We start from the raw sequence: 22,476 nt of genomic DNA on the forward strand, positions 1-22,476 counted from the left end.
GTTCCTCCCCCTCCCTCAAATATCCCGAGCACTTGAAATGGTGTGTGTGTGCCATTTTGGGCTGTATCAACAGGGGCATCACATCGAAATCACAAGATGTCATAGTCCCATTGTACACAGCACTGGAAGAGCCTCTTGTGGCGCAGAGTGGTAAGGCAGCCGTCTGAAAGCTTTGCCCATGAGGCTGGGAGTTCAATCCCAGCAGCCGGCTCAAGGTTGACTCAGCCTTCCATCCTTCCGAGGTCAGTAAATTGAGTACCCAGCTTGCTGGGGGGTAAATGGTAATGACTGGGGAAGGCACTGGCAAACCACCCCGTATTGAGTCTGCCATGAAAACGCTAGAGGGCGTCACCCCAAGGGTCAGACATGACTTGGTGCTTGCACAGGGGATACCTCTACCTTTTACCTTTTTACACGGCACTGGTCAGACCACACCTGGAGTACTGTGTGCAGTTCTGGAGGCCTCACTTCAAGAAGGATGTAGATAAAACTGAAAGGGTACAGAGGAGAGCGACGAAGATGATCTGGGGCCAAGGGACCAAGCCCTATGAAGATAGGTTGAGGGACTTGGGAATGTTCAGCCTGGAGGAAAGGAGGTTGAGAGGAGACATGATAGCCCTCTTTAAGTATTTGAAAGCTTGTCACTTGGAGGAGGGCAGGATGCTATTCCCATTGGCTGCAGAGGAAAGGACGCACAGTAATGGGTTTAAACTACAAGTACAACGATATAGGCTAGATATCAGGAAATGAATTTTCACAGTCAGAGTAGTTCAGTAGTGGAATAGGCTGCCTAAGGAGGTGGTGAGCTCCCCCTCACTGGCAGTCTTCAAGCAAAGGTTGGATACACGCTTTTCTTGGATGCTTTAGGATGCTTAGGGCTGATCCTGCGTTGAGCAGGGGGTTGGACTAGATGGCCCCTTCCAACTCTATGATTCTATGATTCTAGGGAGACCACAGCTCAGGTTTTACAGAGAAGCTCCACGGGGAAGAAGGTGCACAGGAAACACAGATGAATGCTGCCCCCCCCCTTGCTGGTCCAAATTGCCAAGGGAACAGCATGCCTGCCAGCACTGAGTCTCCCAATTAGCTAAATTGGCAGTGGCACCAGAGAACAGGGGAAGCCACAATCAAGGGAAGAGAGGAAACGCGGCTGGAGCAGACATTTTAGAACTTTTAATGAATGGCTCAGGGAAAGAAAGGAAACGGATGAAGATTCCGTGTGATATTTCTTTCAGGCTGGGAGTGAGAACACAGACTAATTGGGAAATTGCAGAGGGGGGGGGCGGCTTGTCGGCAGGGCACATTTGTTTTTGAGAGGGCTCCTGCCTTCAAGCATGGAGCACACCTGTTGGATTTCTGCCCTCTTGAACACAATCAGTGGGAAGAGCAAGGGAGGAAAGCAGGCGCTCCCCCGCAGGCAGCCCAACAACCCTGCGATGTTGTCCCACGTGAATGATTATGGGGCACTTTACTGCCACAGATTAACGTGGGCTGTGTGTGTATATCTGAAGCGGGTTGAAATGCAGTTCTCTAGAGCAGGGTTAATGAAACTGCGGCCCTCCTGATGTCCAAGGACTACAATTCCCATGAGCCCCTGCCAGCTGAGCAAGGCACTGTGGAAAAGGAGAGAAATCAGTGTTCTTTGTGGAAGTTATGAGTCGGTGGCGAGGTCTATTTAAAGGACTTGAGAGAAACTGTGCATCTAAGAGAAAAAGCATTACGCCTATGTGCTCGTCTGAAACCTTTTGCTTATGCACCAGGCTGTTTTACTTCTACATGAACTCTTGCACACAGACGCTTATACCCAGCATAAAACTCTTGTCAGTCCTAAAGGTGTGGTTGGCCCAGAAAAGATCAGAATACTACAAGCTGCCAAGACAAAATTTTTCTCCCACAAGAGAAACAGCTGCTAGGATCAAGGAAGGGACGTGCAATTTTCATTTCCCCCTTTTTTTGGTTTAATCTTAGCAGATTCACCTGAAACACATTTCTGGCTGCAGCTTTGCTTTTCTTTGCTTGTAGAAGACACTGCTTGGGATTGTGCCCCTGTGACCAGTTGGATCTTTCACTCGGGAAGTATAGGCTACTAAAATAGATATGGCTGGAGCATTTTAAAAGAAAAAAAAATGCGTCTGCAGTTTAAAAACTTCTAGGCCTGTTATTATAAGAAGTAGATAGATGTTTATGCCCCCCTAAAGGATTCCCACATGACGGAGAGGCAGCATTAAAAAAAAAAAGGGGGGGGGAGAGTAGCTTTCAATCAGTAGCCTTTGGCAGAGGGAGACATTTATTTCAAGCCCCAGAGAGAGAGGGCAAACACACTACAGTCTGTATTAACAACACAAAAGCATTAAATATGTGTATGTATAACCAGTAACTAAGCAGTAAGCCTGCAAAGACTATGCTGTGGAAAGAAAGACATTACACACAGCAGCACATTCTCATGTTGACAGATGTTTGATATTGATGATTGGAAAGTACCCACATCAGTTCCCTTCTTCCCAACTCCCTCCCTTCCTCCTGAAGCAGAGTGTTAAGGAAAAAAATGGCATGCATGCATTCATGGACATTCTCACGCATTTTTGTTCAAAAACAGGACTTTTTCAACTTGAAAACAAATGCAGAGCTCTGAACCAGGAGGGGATGTATTCTCTGCTTAAATGATGAGGGAAGTACAAACTATGAATTTTGTCTGAAAATCCTGCATGTTTCTGATTATGGATGTAATTTTGCACAGCTGATTTGGTTTCTATTAGTCAGGAGAGGTAAGATGCGAGTTGCCCCTCCCAATGTACACACAAACAAAACACAACACAGCCACCCCACTGAGCTGGTGATAGGCCTTGTTATTGTTGTTATTGGATTTATTGCCCGTCACTCCCAGACAGGCTGGCTTGTGGCGGGTTACATACAAAAATTCAGAACAATAATACAATCCCCATTATTATAATAATAATGTTGTTGTTAAGTGCGAAGTCGTGTCCGACCCATCGCGATCCCATGGACAATGATCCTCCAGGCCTTCCTGTCCTCTACCATTCCCCGGAGTCCATTTAAGTTTGCACCTACTGCTTCAGTTACTCCATCCAGCCACCTCATTCTCTGTCGTCCCCTTCTTCTTTTGCCCTCAGTCGCTCCCAGCATTAGGCTCTTCTCCAGGGAGTCCTTCCTTCTCATGAGGTGGCCAAAGTATTGGAGTTTCATCTTCAGGATCTGGCCTTCTAAGGAGCAGTCAGGGCTGATCTCCTCTAGGACTGACCGGTTTGTTCGCCTTGCAGTCCAAGGGACTCGCAAGAGTCTTCTCCAGCACCAGAGTTCAAAAGCCTCAATTCTTTGACGCTCGGCCTTCCTTATGTTCCAACTTTCACAGCCATACATTGCAACTGGGAAGACCATAGCCTTGACTAAACGCACTTTTGTTGGCAGGGTGATGTCTCTGCTTTTTAGGATGCTGTCTAGATTTGCCATAGCTTTCCTCCTCGGGAGCAAGCATCTTTTAATTTCTTTATGCAGTCCCCATCTGCAGTGATCTTGAAGCCCAGGAAAATAAAATCTGTCACTATCTCCATTTCTTCCCCATCTATTTGCCAGGAATTGAGAGGGCCGGATGCCATGATCTTTGTTTTCTTGATGTTGAGTTTAAAGCCAACTTTTGCACTCTCCTTCTTCACCTGCATCAACAGGCTCTTTAGTTCCTCTTCACTTTCTGCCATCAGAGTGGTATCATCTGCATATCTGAGGTTGTTATTTCTCTCTGCAATCTTGGTCCCAATTTGTGACTCCTCTAATCCTACCTTTCTCATGATGTGCTCCGCATACAAGTTAAATAGGCAAGGCGACAGTATACAGCCTTGCCGAACTCCTTTCTCAATTTTGAATCAATCAGTGATTCCATGTTCAGTTCTCAGTGTTGCTTCTTGACCTGCATATAAATTTCTCAAGAGACAAATAAGATGCTCTGGTATTCCCATCTCTTTAAGAACTTGCCACAATTTGTTGTGCTCCACACAATCAAAGGCTTTAGCATAGTCAATGAAGCAGAAGCAGATGTTCTTCTGGAACTCTCTAGCTTTCTCCATGATCCAGTGTATGTTGGCAATTTGATCTCTAGTTCCTCTGCCTCTTCGAAATCCTGCCTGTACTTCTGGAAGTTCTCGGTCCACATACTGCTCGAGCCTAGCTTGTAGGATTTTGAGCATAACTTTGCTAGAAGATACTGCTTGGGATTAATAATAATAATCCCCCATTAAAACCCCGTAAAATTACAGAAAAATAATGGCTAGAACCATGCATAGTCAATATCCATCACATTGCCTACTGCCTGCTAGTTGGTAAATGACTCTGGCCATTCACCATAGAAAGTGGATCTATCATTGAGCTACGGCCCCTTTCTACAGAGCACTAGAATCATGGAATCCTAGAGTGGGAAGGGGCCGAACAAGCCAGTTTGTCCGGCCTCTTGCTCAATGCAGGATCAGACTCAAGCATCCAGGAGAAGTCTCAGTCCAGCTGCTGCTTGAAGACTCCCAGTGAGGGGGAGCTCCCCACCTCCTTAGGCAGCCCATCCCACTGCTGAACTAGAATCATAGAATCCTAGAGTGGGAAGTGGCCACGCAGGCCATCTAGTCCCACCCTCTGCTCAACGCAGGATCAGCCTCAAGCATCCAGGAGAACTCTGTCCAGCCGCTGCTTGAAGACAGCTTGTTAGGGGGAGTTCACCGCCTCCAGGGGCAGCCCTTTCCACTGCTGAACTAGACTCATAGAATCCTAAAGTGGAAGGGGCCACACAGGCCATCTAGTTCCACCGTCTGCTCATTGTAAGATCAGCCTAAAGCATCCAGGATCAGTGTCTGTCCAGTTCCTGCTTGAAGACAGCCTGTGAGGGGGAGCTCACCACTTCCAGAGGCAGCCCATTCCACTGCTGAACTACTCTTATGGAAAGTGTTCTCCGATATTTAGTTGATACCGTTCTACACATGGAATTCCCTCAGTGTTTCCTTATAGGGCTGGGTCCCCAGAAGTCTGTTACTCTTCTCCCCAAGGGGAAAAACACAGGAGGGAAAGAACAAAAGTTAGAAGACAGAATTCAGTATCCTTAGAGAATAAAGTCTGAGCCCAGGGGCACTCTGAAGACCAACCCAGTTTTCTTCCAGATATAAGCTTATGTACGGAATTAAATTTTTCTCAAGGTGCTTCTGGCCTCAATCTTTGTCCTGCTGCTTCAGACCAAAACAGTAACCCCCTGAATCTATCCTTAGCCAGGCCCTTCTGAAGACACTCAGGAGCCTGGAATCCATTGCCTTCTCTGCTTCCTAATTGGGAGCATGAGACAGAGACCCTACAGCACTCCTGATTTGCGACCAGAGGACTCCGCAGGACTCAAAGGGGCTGAAGATGTTCTCCCGTCTTCACAGCCACTACAACACTACAGCGGTTTGTTAGTCTGAGTGGGGGGCAGTAAAAGGTCACTCAGGGAGCTTCTGCAGGGAACTTGCATTTGGGTGTTCTGGATCCCAGACTGCCCATCTGTTTGCGACAAGCAGGGCTGTGTGTGGCAGAACTGCACGTGGAAAGCAAGTGAGCTTCTCAGAGAGCTGCGTGGGCAAGAATTCTCTTCCCTGATGCACTAGTTTTCTGGATGGTGTTCATTTGTTTTTTAAAGCACCCACCACATCCCCATTGTCTGCCTTCTGAAGGGGGGTGGGTCAAAGCTGGATATTCCAGAACCTGCAGGGTCATCCATACAAGGGAAGCAGGCAAAAGAAACTGAAACCATGGCAGACGAGTTTCAGCGCGGACGCAGGCCAGAGGGAACCCTTTTGTAATACTTAAAAAAGAGACAAACCAGTTTTACTAGAACTGCAAAGAGTTTAATAAATAGCCCACAAAATATTAGCCAACTCTAAATTCAAAATAAAAGTTTTCTTTTAAAAAAATCACATTTCATCAGAAACTAAAAAGTACACACGTAGAAATCAACAATCAAGTGGAAAAGGCCCTAATTTCCAAAGTTTGGATTTGTCTGTGGGGTGGGGGTGGGCGGGCTGCTGTGCGTTGCCGGTCCTCTCCCCAGTCCCCAAAAGATCATCTTATTAAGCTGAGAAGGAATCTAAAAAGTTAATGTAAAAATAACAAGGCAAAGAAACAGGTTTTTTTTGGCTTTGTGGACCATATTAAAAATTATTAGATGGGGGAAGGGATGCAAGGAGGGTTGCACATTACTGCCTGGCCAGCCTGGAGCCACTGTGGAAGCCTCAATGCCCCCCCCCAGTGGTCTCAGTGTGCTCAGATATCACCCAAGAAGCCAGGGAGTGTTTGTTCAAGTTGGGGGTGTATAGACATCACGGCCCTAATTGACTGTGGTGTTCGCAGAACACTAGGTCACTCACAGCTGCTGAAAAGGGGGAGGCTGTCAGTCAGGGCTATGAGTCCTGCCCACAAACAGGCAAGACCCACGGTACCCACGTGGACACTCCTTGCTGGCTCTGCACCCGAGACACGGAAGCCCCCAGCATGACAATCCTAGGAAACTTCTCTGGGACTGAGACCCCAGTGCAGGGTGATCCTCGAAGAAGCCAGGACGGCACAGACAGCTCTTCCAGTGCCAGGAAAGGCGAGATTTTGGCAAAGAGCAGGGCGCACGCACACTGAGACACACAAGCTGGCTAAGCAGAGCTATTTCCATGGGCAGCCTTCAGAATGGCATGTCTCTTCATTGGGCTCTGGTAGCTTTGGTCCTGTCCTTGGGATGGGGGGTGGGGGTGGGGAGGGAGACAGAAACAAGTCCCACCCCTACCCCTGGAAAGAAGCAGAGAAGATGGGTAAGAAGAGAGCTGGAAAATAATCTGCTTGTCAGTACTTGTCCATACTGGACCTAAACACAATGGTTTATTCCCCACCTGCAAACTCACAGTTTTCTTCTACCCCCCTTTTTAAAATTCTATACCATTTTTCTCTTCCTAATTGTTCAGATGCAAGCTATGGAATGTTGAGAACAACTCACTTCCACCAGGGAAGTGAAAGATCAGTTCTGACTGAAAAAAAAAAACTGAACAGGAACTCAATATTGTCTAAACGGACTGGAGCCACTGTCCAGGATCTCCAGCAAAGAAAGGTCTTTCCAAATATGTTATTTATTTGGGAGAAGCTGGGGCTTGAACTCTGAACCTTCTGCATGCAAAATACGCTTGCTGCTCCAGAGAGGAGCTCCCTTTCCTGAAAAAGAGGGAGTAGGATGTAAGTTCCTGCCCACCTAAATCACCTAGCTCCCCTTCAAGCTGCAGTTTCTAGTAGAAGACCTCTGTCAGCCAGAACAGTTCACTACAACCGAGTCCAGACAGCCCACCAGAAGTTTAGATGGTGAGAAGAAGGGATGACAGGAGATTTCCCTCCAGGCTGAGACCCTGGTATTCCCCCCCCCCCCCCCCCCCGCGATTTAAGAAAAATCCCATTTTGTTTACAAGGCCCTTCATCTTGTGCCAATCACTGACACTTGGTCCCTGGCACTAGGTTTCTACCCTTTATGCTTGCAAGAAAGTGTGACGAATGCAAGATCTTGGGCCTTCCTGGTTCTCCATCACCTTGGCAAGAGCCAAGTGATGCCGCCTCCTTGCCCACTGCAAACTCAGATCTGTCCCACCCCACTTTCCTCTGGGCTTCAGAATCCTTGGCATCCAGCTTCTGCCAGAAGTCCAAAACATGTCTATTGAGACACAACGAGACAACAGTAATTGCAAGTCAAGGCTTCAGGGCATCTGAAGAAGCTGGAACTTGCCAACCAAAACGTCCTTCGAAAACTTGGGGTTTCTGGCAGTAAAATCCAGTCCTCTCCTCTCATGCTCCCCAACCTCCTTCAACTATTTCCCTTTAGAATTCATACATTGTTGTCCTACTGAAGCCTGCTAATCTCCCCCTGATGTGAATCCAAATGGCTGAGCTGCAGACTGCCTGGGAACTGGTTAGGTATTACCAAATTTCACAGTATGTGCTGTGGCTGTGCACACACCTGCCCAAACTGCTTCACTGCATCCTCCCTACAGCCAACTCATTTCTCAGCCAAGAGGCTTTCAAAGCTCCTCATCAAGGGAGCGAGGGGAGTGGGAGGGCCTTGCCTACAGACTCTTTCATAACTCATTTATAACCTCCATTCCCCCATGTAGAACAGTGGCTCCCAGGCATCCAAAGCCTGAGGCATAACCACCCCCCCCCCACTAGCTAGAACTGGAGGCATCCTTCCCTCTTTCACAGGGATCATTCCCCCATAGTGTTCCTGGGTATGACGCCAGAGTACAAGGCACATCTGGAACTCATACAGAAGCACAGCAGGAAACTCTCCTGCAGGAAGGGGAACCTCAAGGCACCTCTGCAATGAGATGTCCTGAATTAGGACTTAATGCAAGGACAGGGGAGGATATGCTGGCCCTTGCTTGAAGGCAGATGCACACCAAGACACAGCAGGCAGACTCTTCAGGTAGAAACTCTATACCAGGGGTAGTCCAACTGTGGCCCTCCAGCTGTCCATGGACTACAATTCCCATGAGCCCCTGCCAGCGAATGCTGGACACCTGGAGGGCCGCAGTTTGACTACCCCTGCTCTATACAAATGGCAGTCAGTATTCAAACTCATTCCCTGTGTCTCCGGAAGAGAAGGGGGAACTGCTGGCTTAGAACATCCGAAGTCACTGTAGGAATGAAGAGGTGAAGGTAGTGGCTGGCGGTGAGATGTTAAGAATTATTTACCTGCCCCCCACACGACTGACTTTCAGTTTTTCCATCTGGCGGAGCACCTAAACAATTCCTGTGAAATGCCCTTTTGGAATCAGGCAAATGGGCCCTCTCTGTGGGGGTCTTACAACCTGCCTCCCTCAGGTGACCTTGAAAACAAACATGCCAGGAGAGCTTAGGGGGCACACTGGGCAGCAGTCTGCAGCTCTCTCTCTCTCTGGTACTGGACGTATTTCCAGCTTTGCTCACCAAACCTACGGAATTTATAATTTTCAGTTTAATAAATATGCCAAACGGCACAATTATTTTCCATAGTTATAAAAACTACGCTTATTTTTGATAAGCATTGCATATATTTAATTCTTCCCTCTCCATGGCTTCCAGAAATTTCCCCGTTACCTAAGAAACAAACCTTCTGGGTAGGGCACCATCACACAATTTCGCTCCCTTCAGGATAGCTGGGCCTAAGCCAGGGGTAGTCAAACTGCGGCCCTCCAGATGTCCATGGACTACAATTCCCAGGAGCCCCTTGCCAGCGAATGCTTGCAGGGGGCTCTTGGGAATTGTAGTCCATGGACATCTGGAGGCCGCAGTTTGACTACCCCTGGCCTCAGCAGCAGAGGACTGGGGACCAGGCTAAGCCCCAACGAAGGCAAGCATGCTCAGGAATGCACTTTTGGGCCGTGTAGCTCTAGAGGGAAGAGTAACCATGTGAGGAACCTCTGAAGGCCACTTGTTCCTCTGCACTACAAGAGTCAGCTCTTGAGCATCATCAGCAGAAATAAGGCGGCAAGGCAGAGGCTGCGGGTCAGGGAGGTACTTCATTTCCCCTAAACTGCTTCTTTGGCACAGGGAAAGAACTCCAGCTCTCTCCTCATCCTCCAGCTTCTTCACATCTTGAGGGGGAAACCCAAGAAAGAGGGACTGTGCAGCCAGCTCCACAAGCAGCAATCTACTTGTAGAACAGCCTGACACAAGGGATGGTGTGTCTTTTTTTGGTCTGAAGTGCTCACAGGGGTTGGACTGGATGAAATCCAGCCTCCTATGATGGGCAGCTGGAATTGGGGGGGGGGGGTTAGCTCTTAAGACTGAACATGCAGCTCTAACTGGCTGGGTGCTGCACACCCTCATGGGTCTTGAAAGGGCTGTCCCTCAAGGTCCTGTGGTCATAGGAGACAGCAGACAAAGGGTTACTAGCTCCAGAGGCTTAGCAGGACGTCCAACTTCCCCAGCAGAGCTCACCCCCTTGCCCAACTTCAGTCTAGGGAAGCAACCTGCAGCCACCAACCATCCTGCTTAATGGAGCCATTCAGAGCACGGGGTGCCTTACAGACAAGCTGCTTTTATTTCTGAATGAGCTTTCTTGAGTCACACTGCGCGCAACCCATGAAGGCTTGTACAGAAACGAAGGATGTTCCATCTTTAAGGCACCCCTAGTGATGCCTTTGTGATCCTCAGTGGAACAAACCCCGCAGCCAATTACAGACCAATGAGTAGAAGAAGGCTGCCATTAGCCATATGTTTGTTTTTTAATGCCCTGCAGGCGATTCACACCTCGGCTTGGTCTTGGTTTGTTACAGAAATCAGGATTAAGAACCTCCCCACACACACCTTCTTCCTCCCAACTGGAAAAGCAGAGAGGGTTTTTTGGCAGGTTGATCTTCCTCCCTGATCCTGTCAATGTTTAAGAGCATCTTGGCATCTTCCACTCTGCAAACGGAAAGACGCCTTTTCCTTCCGGCGGCACCCAACGGTACAGGTGTTCTCTCCTTCTGCTGCAGACGGATGTATCTGGCTTTCCACACCTCCATCTGCCTGAACTGTGGCCTTGGTGTCGTACCGGCCACCTCCTTGTCCCTCCACCGTCGATCCATGCCATGTGGTCTGTCCTTGGCGAGAGTTCAGGTCTCCAAGGGGGCCTCTGCTTCCTTCATACGCTGCTGTCCTCCAGCAGAGGCTCTTTGCTGTCTGAGCCTCCCCCAGGGGGTCCATGAACATGGGCCTGGGCCCCATTGCTGTGTCTCTTGTGGCTACCTGACCTCAAGGCAAGGCTGTGTTCTGGAATGAACAGGGCCACGAGGAGGGACAGCAGGACAGAGCATGCTCCAAAGAGGAAAGGTGGACCTGGAATGATGCCTCTCTAGAAGATAAGAAAACACCGGGTAGGAAATGACCATTGGCTACTTACTGCAGAAGGTCCTTCTCCTCTGAAGTAAAGAGATCCGAAGAGTGGGTTTTCTCATCCACTTCCCAGGGAGGAAGGAGTTAAACAAAACACACTCCTTTGAAATGTTGGCATGCACTCTGTAACTCCTCTCTAGTCGGTAACTCCAAAAACTAAATGCTACTAACTTAAACCATTATATCCAACCAGAGAGGAAACAAGTTTAAGTAATGAAAGAAAAAACAGAATCCCACAAGGAGGGGCAGATTGAGTTTACTCTGCTTCTAGTATATCATTATTATTAATTAGATCAACAGCTGTCCAATTTGTAAATCGAGAGACATTAGGGAGGGGTCAGGTCTCCTTACTCCAGAGGAGAAGGACCCCCTAAGGTTGTTCTCCCTTTGGAGTGGAGGATATCTGAAATGTGGGGCTTTCTAAAGCTTAAGGGCCAGGTGGGTTACCGTCTCTCTGGACCACATTCAAAAACATTCTCCTACTGAAGGAGGCATCCAATGTGGCTTAAGCATCAATCTTAGAATCAGAGTTGGAAGGGACCTCCAGAGTCATCAAATCAAACTCCCTGCACAATGTAGGAATTCACAACTACCTGCCTACCCACAGTGACCCCAATTCCATGCCCAAGTGAACTCCCCCAACAAAAATCTCTAGAATCCAGCATGGCCTGGAGGAAGTTCACCTACAATCCCACAGTGGTGATCAGCAATTCCCTGGGTCTGCAAGGAAGGGCCACAAGAGACAAACACTGGCACATCCCTTCCTGCCCACCTCAGTCTGCCTAAGTTCATAAAATCAGCATTTCTGTCTCATGACTATCTAGCCTCCTTCCAAAGAAGGAGAACTCACCACCCCCCAAGGAAGCCCATTCCACTGAGGAACCACTCTAACTGCCAGGAACTTCTTCCGGATGTTTAGCTGAAAATTCTTTTAAATTAATTTCAACCCATTGGTTCTGGTCTGACCCTCTGGGGCAAGAGAAAACAACTCTGCTCCATCTTCTATGTGAAAGCCCTTCAATGAAATTAATTCAAAAGAAATTCTGTCTAAACATCTGGAAGAAGTTCCTGACAGAGTGGTTTCTCAGTGGAACAGACTTCCTCGAGAGGAAATTCCATCTTTGGAAATTTTTAAACACAGGCTAGATAGCCATCTGATGGAGAGGGTGATTCTGTGAAGGCTCAAGGGGGTGGCAGGTTACAGTGGATGAGCGATAGCGTTGTGAGTGTCCTGCATAATGCAGGGAGTTGGACTAGATGACCCAGGAAGTACCTTCCAACTCTATGATTCTATGATTCTAAGTCCTTGAAGATGGTTCTCATATCACCTCTTAGTCGTCTTTTCTCCAAGTTAAACAGACCAAGCTCCCTCAACCTTTCCTCATACGACTTGGTCTCCAAACCCCTCACCATCTTTGTAGCCCTCCTCTGGACACACTCTCTGAGACTAGAAAAAATTTCTCCGCTCCTAATGCTGCCCTGCTGTTTTTGAAGGTACACCCTAAGTATCTGGTTCTGAAGATTGTTTCAAATTTACTGCAGCTACTAACTTTTAAAGGAAGTACTGATAATCCTCTTGCAGTTTGTTCTGGAACTGATTTCCTCAATCGGTTCTTCATCTGACAGAAACTCTCTCTTCCTTTGAGGCACTGTAGCTGTCAGATGAGTCCTCATGTTTGGAGGATGTTAAGGTCCTTTTCCTTGCTAGCCTTGTCTCTTTTGGTCTCTTCTCTCATTGTATGAAAGGGAATAATGTGGGAAGAGGCCCTTTTCAGAGACAGGCCCACTACGATTACAGAAAACCAAGATCTCTTCCCCCATCTGTTTATTTAAAAATGCCACAATTTGAGTGTTAAAGGGGTTGCCTCCCCATGTGCTGTTGGTTTCCTGCATATTTTTTTCATGAATTGTCTCAGCACTAGTCCCCAGGTGTGGGATCTTAGAATCATAGAGTTGGAAGGGGCCATACAGGCCATCCAGTCCAACCCCCTGCTCAACGCAGGATCAGCCCTAAGCATCCTAAAGCATCCAAGAAAAGTGTGTATCCAGCCTTTGCTTGAAGACTGCCAGTGAGGGGAAGCTCACCATCTCCTTAGGCAGCCTATTCCACTGCTGAACTACTCTGACTGTGAAAATGTTTTCCTGATATCTAGCCTATATCGTTGTACTTGTAGTTTAAACCCATTACTGCGTGTCCTCTCCTCTGCAGCCAACAGAAACAGCATCCTGCCCTCCTCCAAGTGACAACCTTTCAAATACTTAAAGAGGGCTATCATGTCCCCTCTCAACCTCCTTTTCTCCAGGCTGAACATTCCCAAGTCCCTCAACCTATCTTCATAGGGCTTGGTCCCTTGGCCCCAGATCATCTTCATCGCTCTCCTCTGTACCCTTTCAATTTTATCTACGTCCTTCTTGAAGTGAGGCCTCCAGAACTGCACACAGTACTCCAGGTGTGGTCTGACCAGTGCCGTATACAATGGGACTATGACATCTTGTGATTTTGATTTTGTCCATTGTATTAATTTTTGAGGCAAGGGAAGGATCTATAAAATGGCTGCCAGGCTGGACTGGCCATTGAAGGGCCCTCTCCGCGAAACTGCTGCTGGCGCTTTCAGTATTGTGCCCATCCACCTGTCTCACCTGATCCCCACGGGCTGTCTTTACCTTGGTTGAAGCAGGCCGATTCGGGACATCACCTACCGGCCCATTGCCTCTTGCTAAAATCCCCGTTTGAAAGGAAGTCATCCCTCTCTCTATTTTGTTAACATTTTGAACAAAAAAAATAACAATCAGGACTGCTACAGTAAAAAAGCGGCTGCTTAAAATGGCTGCTGCGCTGCCGGCGTGCAATTTGCCAGTGTGACTTATACGGCTGTTAAAGAAAAAATAATCCCTCCCCTCACCCTTTTCCCGACCCGAAAATAAAATAACTGGGTTAAGGGAAGGTAGGGAAGAGTGCATGCCAAACATTCCAAAGGAGGGCGTTTCATTTAACTCCTGCCTCCCTGGGAAGTGGATGAGAAAACCTGCTCTTCAGATGTCCTCCACCCCAGAGGGAGAAGGTCCAGTCATTCAAGGGGGTATAGCTCAACCTGGCAATGGCAGCTGTGGAAACTGCCAGCCAACCCCCTGACAGGTTCTAAGCAAGAATGCTGGGTGGACATTACTAACGTTTGTGCACAAAAATGTCCTGACCACCCCCCACCATCCAGCACCCACTCGCCCCCCAAAGCTACCTCGTCGGTTGGGTTGGCCATATTGGCCTTTGAGGCTTTGCCCAGGGGCTCCACACTGGCCATTTCATTCAGCTCCACATGGAAAAGGTAGAAGACAAAGCCGTAGAGGGCAGGACCCAGCCCGTTACACAAGCCGCGGATCCCGGTGATCATCCCTTGAACCACACCTAGAGACAGGGCATCAGGATAAGCAGGAGGCTAGAGTGAGCTGTCTTTCCCCTCACCCTGTTTCTCTAGTTGTAGTGTGAGAAGGACACTGAAGGAACACACACCCATGAGCAGAAGCAGCTGGCCTCGGTTGTGGGCAGGCAGTTTTGCTTACCTCTGAACCCACCCTTGACAGAGAAGTCTTCAATTTACAAAACAAGAACACATCCTTGAGTTCTCTACTCAGAGGATTCCCAGTTACATAGAAATTGTGACTCTAAATCAGAGGTAGTCAAGCTGCGGCCCTCCAGATGTCCATGGAATACAATTCCCATGAGCCCCTGCCAGCGTTCGCTGGGGCTCTTGGGAATTGTAGTCCTTGGACATCTGGAGGGCTGCAGTTTGACTACCCTGCTCTAAACTAACCAAGGCCTGATCTAGATGATCTCTTGTCCTGGCCTGAATCGCCCAGGCTGATTCTATCTCATCTGATCTCGGGAGATAAAAAGGGCCAGCCCTAGTGAGTACCTGGTTGGAATGCCCCAAGGACGGCCAGGGTTGCTATGCAGAGGCAACCAATCTCAAACTTCCTTTGAATGCCCCATAAGTGAACTGCAGGACCTGAGGGCACTTCCCACCACCAGGTTAACCAAAGCAATTGGAGAGGGAGGGAAGAAAGCAGCCTTGGCAAACCCCAGCTGTGTGTGTAAGTGTGGGAGATGTTTTAGAATAGGATTTCAAAGCCGACCCGCTCCCACCACAAGACTCCTAGCAGGACTCCAGGTTATACTAACTAGAATAAAATTGTTTGAGATACAATTCTGCAGAAAGGTCGATTGAAACAGGCAAAACCAGCATGGAAAATTAGTATATTTGAGAGGCATACGAGCCTTCTCCTCAAACATTGGGTGTTTAAATGCAGAGAACATCAAAATGTGCATCTCTTCTCCCATCTGGGGCATCCCAAAGTAGAGGGTAATATGACAACTGTTATTTCTGCACTCAAGCAAATACATGTGCTCTACATGCAGTTTGGACACAGATCATAGCATGAATAAGAAAACTGGCTGCTACCTTGCTGGTCGGGGTCAGCATTCCTCGACACCATGGCACTGATGGCAGGGAAAGTGATGCTCGACATGGCAGCCACAGCCCCAGCTGCCCACATCATCCTGCCAGGGAAGACCAAACAAGACAGGAGGTGAGAAAACCACTGGGGGAGGGGGCACCCTAGACTACCCTTGCCCTTTTCCCCAGAAACTCCAAGCAGCAAATTATCTTTTGAGGCAGGCAAGCCCAAGATATCCGAATCACCCATGCTCACCTAGATTGGGGTGTGCGTGTCCCCATGTTGGTCTAAAGCCGCAGAACCTTGAGTTTGGTGGCATCTTTAATACCAACACAGTTTCAGTGGCATTTATAAGACATAGGAAGTTCGGTATAAGCTTTCCTAGGTATGCCACCAGACTCAACCTGACCCAGTGAGCTTCATTGTAATGGATGAACCTGGGTCACACAGATCCTGCTCAACACTAACCGCATCGGCAGACCATGAAACAGGGGCATGGGCTAATGAGGAGCTGCCAGCTTCCTTGGCAGGCCAATAAAAGTTGGTCTGCATGCAATTATCAGATGACAATTCCAAGATGACAACACAGTTAGGTTTTATGGCACTGCCAGGTGATTATGTCAAATCCAGAGAATTAAGGAAGCAGGCCTTATGACAAGCTAAATTACCACCCTCCCCATCTTCTCCCTGCCTTCAAGCATTCTGGCTGCCTAGGAGGGGGATAAAATACATTGAAGACTGCACTTAAAAGAAGGCTTCTGAAGTGTCTTCTTTAAACTGAGAAATCTGAATTCCACAGAAACAAACATGCTAAAGGATAAACTTTTAAACATCTGAACACAGAACGAGGACACTATAACATATGCAGGAAGGTCAAGCGTGCTTTAACATTTGAAAGGAAAATCCTATGGGGAAAAAGTATCTCAAACGGGCCATTCATAGACGCTGCTATGTTTCCTTCTTACTGCCCCAAGGTCTACCAAATCATCTAAAAGCAGTGGGGATTGGTATCTCTGCAGGATCAGCCACTAACATGAATGTCTTTATGATGCCTTCCACTTATCTGAAGGAAATATATTACCAGAATTTATGACTCCATCAAGAAAAAGAATTGTTTTTCATATTCCGCTTTTCACTGCCCGAAGCAGCCTCAAGGCGGCCTTCCCCTCCTCTCCCCACAACAGACACCCTGTGAGGTAAGTAAGGCTGAGAGAGCTCTGAGAGAGACTGCTCCATGGGAATAGCTCTAACAGGACTGTGACAAGTTCTGCTGACCAGCACTTACCATGGCTGTGACCCAAAGCCATACCAGGCAAGCTGCAGAATCTGAAAGCCCAAGCCCAGAAGGATGGTGTTTTTGTTCCCTATTGACCTCATGAGAATCCCAAGCACAACAGTCTGGATGATGGGGAAAGAAAGGGAGGAAAAAATTAAGTTATGTAGACTTCATTTTTGCGGGATATATAAAGAATACAGAAAAAGAAAGGTACGTAATTATATATCAAACAAAAATTAAAAAAAAAATTTCTTCCAACATCCCCTTCATTACATTTAGGAATCTTTGAAACACTATCAATAAGGGACAATAAAAATAACTTTTGGTATACATTATTATTATTATTATTAGATTTATAGCCCGCCACTCCCTTGCGGCTCGTGCATCAGACTTCCTCAATCAGGGTTTCATGAAACTCTGGGGTTTCTTGGCATCCTGAATGGGCAGCTCTCAGCAACTCACTCCATCAGGAACCTGGGTGTGATCCTGGACCCTTACAATGGAAGCCCAGGTCACAAAGGTAGAGCGGCTGGCGTTTTACCACCGCTGCCAATCCAAACTACTAGCACCCTACCTGGCCCCAGAACACCTAGCTACAGTAATCCATGCAACGTTCACCTCTAGATTGGACTTCTGCAACTGCTTTATGCATGCCTACCAACAACTCAGCTGGCTCCCAGTCGAATTCTGGATTAAGCTTAAGGTTTTGGTAATCATCTTCAAGGCCATATGTGGTCTGAGCCCAGTGTAGAGAGACCACCTGCCTGCCTATAACCCTAAGAGAGCTTTACGCTCCACCACCTCCAAGCGTCTGCGGATTGCTGGCCCCAAGGAAGCATGTCGGACCTCAACAAGGGACAAAGCCTTCTTGGTCCTGGCCCCTACCTGGTGGAACAAGCTCTCTGAAGAGCTGAGGGCCCTGCCTGAACTTCCATAATACCGCAGGGCCTGCAAAAGGGAGCTCCCCCACCAGGCATTTGCTTGAAGCCAACTGATCCAAAAACTTCCACTGGTCCCTCCCTCCCCCTTCCAGGACTGAATAACCTGACCTACCCAAGGATTTTGTCAATATTACTGTTCCTGTTAAAGTATTGTTCTGCTTGATATGTTATGTTATGATTGTTATATTTGTTCTATGTCATAATGTTCTATGTAATGAATACATGACATTCTATGTAAACCGCCCAGAGCCGTATGGAAGGGTGTTATAAAAATCTAAATAAAATAAATAAATGGATGGGAGTTGTAATTAATTTTAATATATATTTTTCAACACCCCCCAAAACAGCCAATGATGGGCCTGGAGGGGGTGAGAAGGGAAGGGGCCCGAGTGGGCATGGACACAGCTCTGCTTCCCAACTATATTCTGCATCATTGTGCCATTTCTGGGGTTTCTCAGAAACTGAAAAATGTTTCAGGGGTCTCTCAATGGTAAAAAGGTGGAGAAAAGCTCATTTATATCCAACATTTTATATTTAGAACTACCACTTATTTATTTAGTCATACAGTCTTAAGACCAGAATGTATAAAGGATAAAAACAAAATGCTTGTGATACTCAAGCATTTGAAACAGTTTATGGATATATTACAATTAAGTTAAAAGATATCATTATGAAAAATTAACAGGAAGAAAATAATTAAGTGTTTAAGAGATTGAAAGTTCAGAATCATTCAATATATTTCTTGTCCTTCTGGTGGGTTTGAATCACAAACATGCAGAATGTCAACGCCTACAGAGAGATCTGAAACTTTCCACTGAAAAGTAGTTCTCTAATCCGCTCTACATTGGTTTGATGTGGCATCGCGTCAATTAGTGTGCAAATAAGTTTAGAGCGGGCTTGATAGTGAAAGGGGCAGCGGAAGAGAATGTGTTCTATTGTCTCAACTTCTTTTAGAGGGCAGGGACAGAGTCTCTCTGCAAGAGGAATTTTTCTGTATCTGCCCTCCAGGACTGTAGAAGGCAAAACAGAACATCTAGCCAAGATGAAGGCTCTTCTGTGTTTGTGGAGGATGAGAGCAGGCGATTTGGCTGCCGCCGCTCACAACCCTACTCTGCAACACCTCTGCATGGACAGTGAGTGGGTGACCCATCTCATGCTTTGAGGCTGGACACAAGAGGGGGAGGCCAAAGCTGAGACTCATATCAAAAGGCAGAAAACACTTTCATCTGAGGGAGGATTCTTTTGAACTGACAGGAACCTGCCTTTTGCAATGGCTCAGGAATTAGTGCTCAAGTAGTCCAAGAAACCAGGTCCTCACCTGAGCCAGGATGGACAGAATCCCAACGACACCAATAAAGGCTGCCACCGTCTCGGAGGAGAAACTGATGACCTGCAAAGACAGTAAGTAATAAAAGCTGGAGCCAAAATGCTTTGGGTATCAGAAAGCGAGGAATGCTGCCAAACACAGACAATTGCCCCACACGCTCTCGACCCTACGTGCTCATGCCAGGATGGTTTTTTAATGCTGGATTCTCTTCAGTTTTTTTATGTTATAAACTGCCTCAGCCAGGGTCCTGGAGAGGTGGCACAAAACTTTTCTAAATAAAAAAAATCACAAGGATTAGACTTGTGCATATTTCTCATGAGGTCCCTATGTCCCACTTAAGCTACATTGGCATTTCTCCCTCTCTCCATCTTGCAGTGCAAGCAGCTACAGATGGGGAAATCTGCAGTGTAATTACATCACAACATGGGCTAAGTGCGAGTAACTTTTAAGGAGCGGCAGTTCTAACGGCAGTCAGCTGTCACACCATAACGTGCCACCATGCTCTCCTGAAAGACGGCATCGTTAGGCCAATGCCTAAGCCTCTGCCCACAGGGAAGGATCGTGAACAGGTCAGCTGCCCAAAATCTCACATGCCCCCATGATCGAAGTGGCTCACCTGGCGCAGGTAGAGGAAAAAGCTGGAGTACTGGCCGGCTTCGGGGAGGTAGGACAGAAAGACCGTGATGCAGATCAGGAGTACCGTGGAATCTTGGCCCACTTTGCGGAGAGACTGCGAGAAGAGAGAAGGTGCAAAGGTGCTTCAATTCTGGTGCAAAACGTCTGCCTGTCTGGTGCAGCAGTGACAGCTTTTGGCTAGGATCTTGGAGACAAGAGTTCAAATCCCCACACAGCCTTGCAGCTCAATGGGCTACTTTCAGGCAGTCAGCTCTTCCTAACCAAACCTTGCAGGGTTGTTGTGAGGATAAAACAGGAAACAGAGAACCATATGCACTGCTTGGAGCTCCCTGGATGAAGGGATTTTCTAAAAAAGAGGCAAGTTTACTCTGCAGCTGGCTAATTTTTGGGTTAAGGAAGGTGAAAAGGGCAGTGTCCGCGTCAAAAAACGCAACCTCAGCTGCACAGGACCAGCTCCGTCATTCTGTTGTTAGAGTCAAGAGCAGGGGTAGCACAACAGACATGGGAGAAAGCCAGGAAGCCCTTTCCTCTCACCTCAACAGCAACACAAGCTTGCCTACCCAAACAGTTCAGCCTCAGTGCCCCGCCCATCAGCCCACTATACAAGATTATTGAGAAAGTGACACAAAGGTCTTGTCAACCCCCCAACCCCTGCCCACAAAACCCTTCACTGCTATGCGACTCCATACTCCCCACTCTCTGCCTTGGAACAGAACCTGCGACAGAAACACGCTGCACCCACCCACCCCAACTTACAGCAAAGGGGTCTGCTTGCTCCCAAGAAATGGGTGCCCCCCAGGATACAGGCCGCATTTCCTCTGGCAGAGACTCCGGCACAGCCAATAGGATGAAGCCGATGTCCAGGAGAGCGACCCCCGAGGCCAGCACCACAACGAGGGTGTCGCTATAGTCACGGGAAAGGTAGGCGCCGATGGCGGGGCTTGTCACCAAGCTGGCAGCAAACGTGGCCGATACCTGTCAATGCACCGATTCAAAATGGCAGTTAGTGGCTGCATGACATACTCCTCCACAAGGCACGTAAATATAAAACTGAGCCACAGATGGATGGGGATGTTACTATCCACCCCTGCCACAGAGAACTGCAGCCTAAAGAAGAAGAAAAGTTGGTTCTTATACGCCGCTTTTCTCTACCTGAAGGAGTCTCCAAGTGGCTTACATTCGCCTTCCCTTTCTTCTCCTCACAACAGACACTCTGTGAGGGAGGTGAGGCTGAGAGAGCCCTGATATTACTGAAGAAGAAGAAGAGTTGGTTCTTCTATGCCGCTTTTCTCTACCTGAAGGAGTCTCCAAGTGGCTTACATTCGCCTTCCCTTTCCTCTCCCCACAACAGACACCCTGTGAGGGAGGTGAGGTTGAGAGAGCCCTGATATTACTGAAGAAGAAGAAGAGTTGGTTCTTCTATGCCGCTTTTCTCTACCTGAAGGAGTCTCCAAGTGGCTTACATTCGCCTTCCCTTTCTTCTCCTCACAACAGACACTCTGTGAGGGAGGTGAGGCTGAGAGAGCCCTGATATTACTGAAGAAGAAGAAGAGTTGGTTCTTCTATGCCGCTTTTCTCTACCTGAAGGAGTCTCCAAGTGGCTTACATTCGCCTTCCCTTTCTTCTCCTCACAACAGACACTCTGTGAGGGAGGTGAGGCTGAGAGAGCCCTGATATTACTGAAGAAGAAGAAGAGTTGGTTCTTCTATGCCGCTTTTCTCTACCTGAAGGAGTCTCCAAGTGGCTTACATTCGCCTTCCCTTTCTTCTCCTCACAACAGACACTCTGTGAGGGAGGTGAGGCTGAGAGAGCCCTGATATTACTGAAGAAGAAGAAGAGTTGGTTCTTCTATGCCGCTTTTCTCTACCTGAAGGAGTCTCCAAGTGGCTTACATTCGCCTTCCCTTTCCTCTCCCCACAACAGACACCCTGTGAGGGAGGTGAGGTTGAGAGAGCCCTGATATTACTGAAGAAGAAGAAGAGTTGGTTCTTCTATGCCGCTTTTCTCTACCTGAAGGAGTCTCCAAGTGGCTTACATTCGCCTTCCCTTTCTTCTCCTCACAACAGACACTCTGTGAGGGAGGTGAGGCTGAGAGAGCCCTGATATTACTGAAGAAGAAGAAGAGTTGGTTCTTCTATGCCGCTTTTCTCTACCTGAAGGAGTCTCCAAGTGGCTTACATTCGCCTTCCCTTTCTTCTCCTCACAACAGACACCCTGTGAGGGAGGTGAGGTTGAGAGAGCCCTGATATTACTGCTCGGTTAGAACAGCCTTATCAGTGCTGTGGAGAGTCCAAGGTCAGCCAGTTGGCTGCATGTAGGGGAGTGCAGAATCAAACCTGGCTCTGCACTCCTAACCACTACACACAATGGTAGAGAAGCCCACACCTGAAGCCCACATCTCTATGCTAGGGATTACTAGGAATCATAAAATCATAGAGTGGGAAGGAACTATGCAAGCCATCGTGTCCATTCCTGCTCAGTGCAGGAAAAGCCTAAAGCATCCATGCTAAGAATCTGTCTAGCCGATGTTTGAAGACTGCTAGTGAAGAAAGGATTAAGAATAAAATGACTGAGATTGTAATGCCCCTGTATAGATCTATAGTGTGGCCCCATTTGGAATACTATGAACAGTTCTGGTCCCCCTATCTCCAAAAGTGCATTACACCACTGGAAAAAGTATAGAAAGCAGCAACCAAGATGATGAGGGGGTTGGAGGAAAAGCTGAAGTGTCTGAGACTCATCAGTTCAGAAAGGAGGCAATTAATGGGGGGAATTAATTATGAATGAGGTCGAGTGAGTTCAAACAGAGAAATTTTCCTCTCTCACCCAAAATGCTAAAAATTGAAAGGATCCAATGAAACTGATGGGCAATAGGTTCAGGACGGACAAAAGCAAATCCAGTTCTTCTGGGACTCTACTTCTGCTTCATTGACTATGCT

At 47.7% G+C, this 22,476-nt stretch overlaps 1 protein-coding gene across 3 annotated transcripts in view; it reads right to left on the bottom strand.

Moving 5' to 3' along the window:
- Positions 1-6,017: 6,017 nt before the first annotated feature.
- LOC143834957 (hippocampus abundant transcript 1 protein-like) overlaps positions 6,018-22,476 on the bottom strand; it is a 32,527-nt gene continuing 16,068 nt past the window's right edge. For 2 of the 3 annotated variants that reach the window (XM_077331942.1, XM_077331943.1), the window contains exons 6-12: positions 20,294-20,512; positions 19,518-19,631; positions 18,893-18,964; positions 16,643-16,755; positions 15,363-15,460; positions 14,142-14,308; positions 6,018-10,864 (exon numbers count right to left, since the gene is read on the bottom strand). In XM_077331942.1, coding sequence (XP_077188057.1) covers positions 10,655-10,864; positions 14,142-14,308; positions 15,363-15,460; positions 16,643-16,755; positions 18,893-18,964; positions 19,518-19,631; positions 20,294-20,512 — 993 coding nt within the window. In that variant the 3' untranslated portion in view covers positions 6,018-10,654. The remainder of the gene's footprint in view (positions 10,865-14,141; positions 14,309-15,362; positions 15,461-16,642; positions 16,756-18,892; positions 18,965-19,517; positions 19,632-20,293; positions 20,513-22,476) is intronic. The other variant, XR_013229939.1, reaches the window with a different exon arrangement.

Source organism: Paroedura picta, chromosome 4 (assembly GCF_049243985.1).
Source record: "Paroedura picta isolate Pp20150507F chromosome 4, Ppicta_v3.0, whole genome shotgun sequence".
In the NCBI taxonomy this organism is placed as follows: domain Eukaryota; kingdom Metazoa; phylum Chordata; class Lepidosauria; order Squamata; family Gekkonidae; genus Paroedura; species Paroedura picta.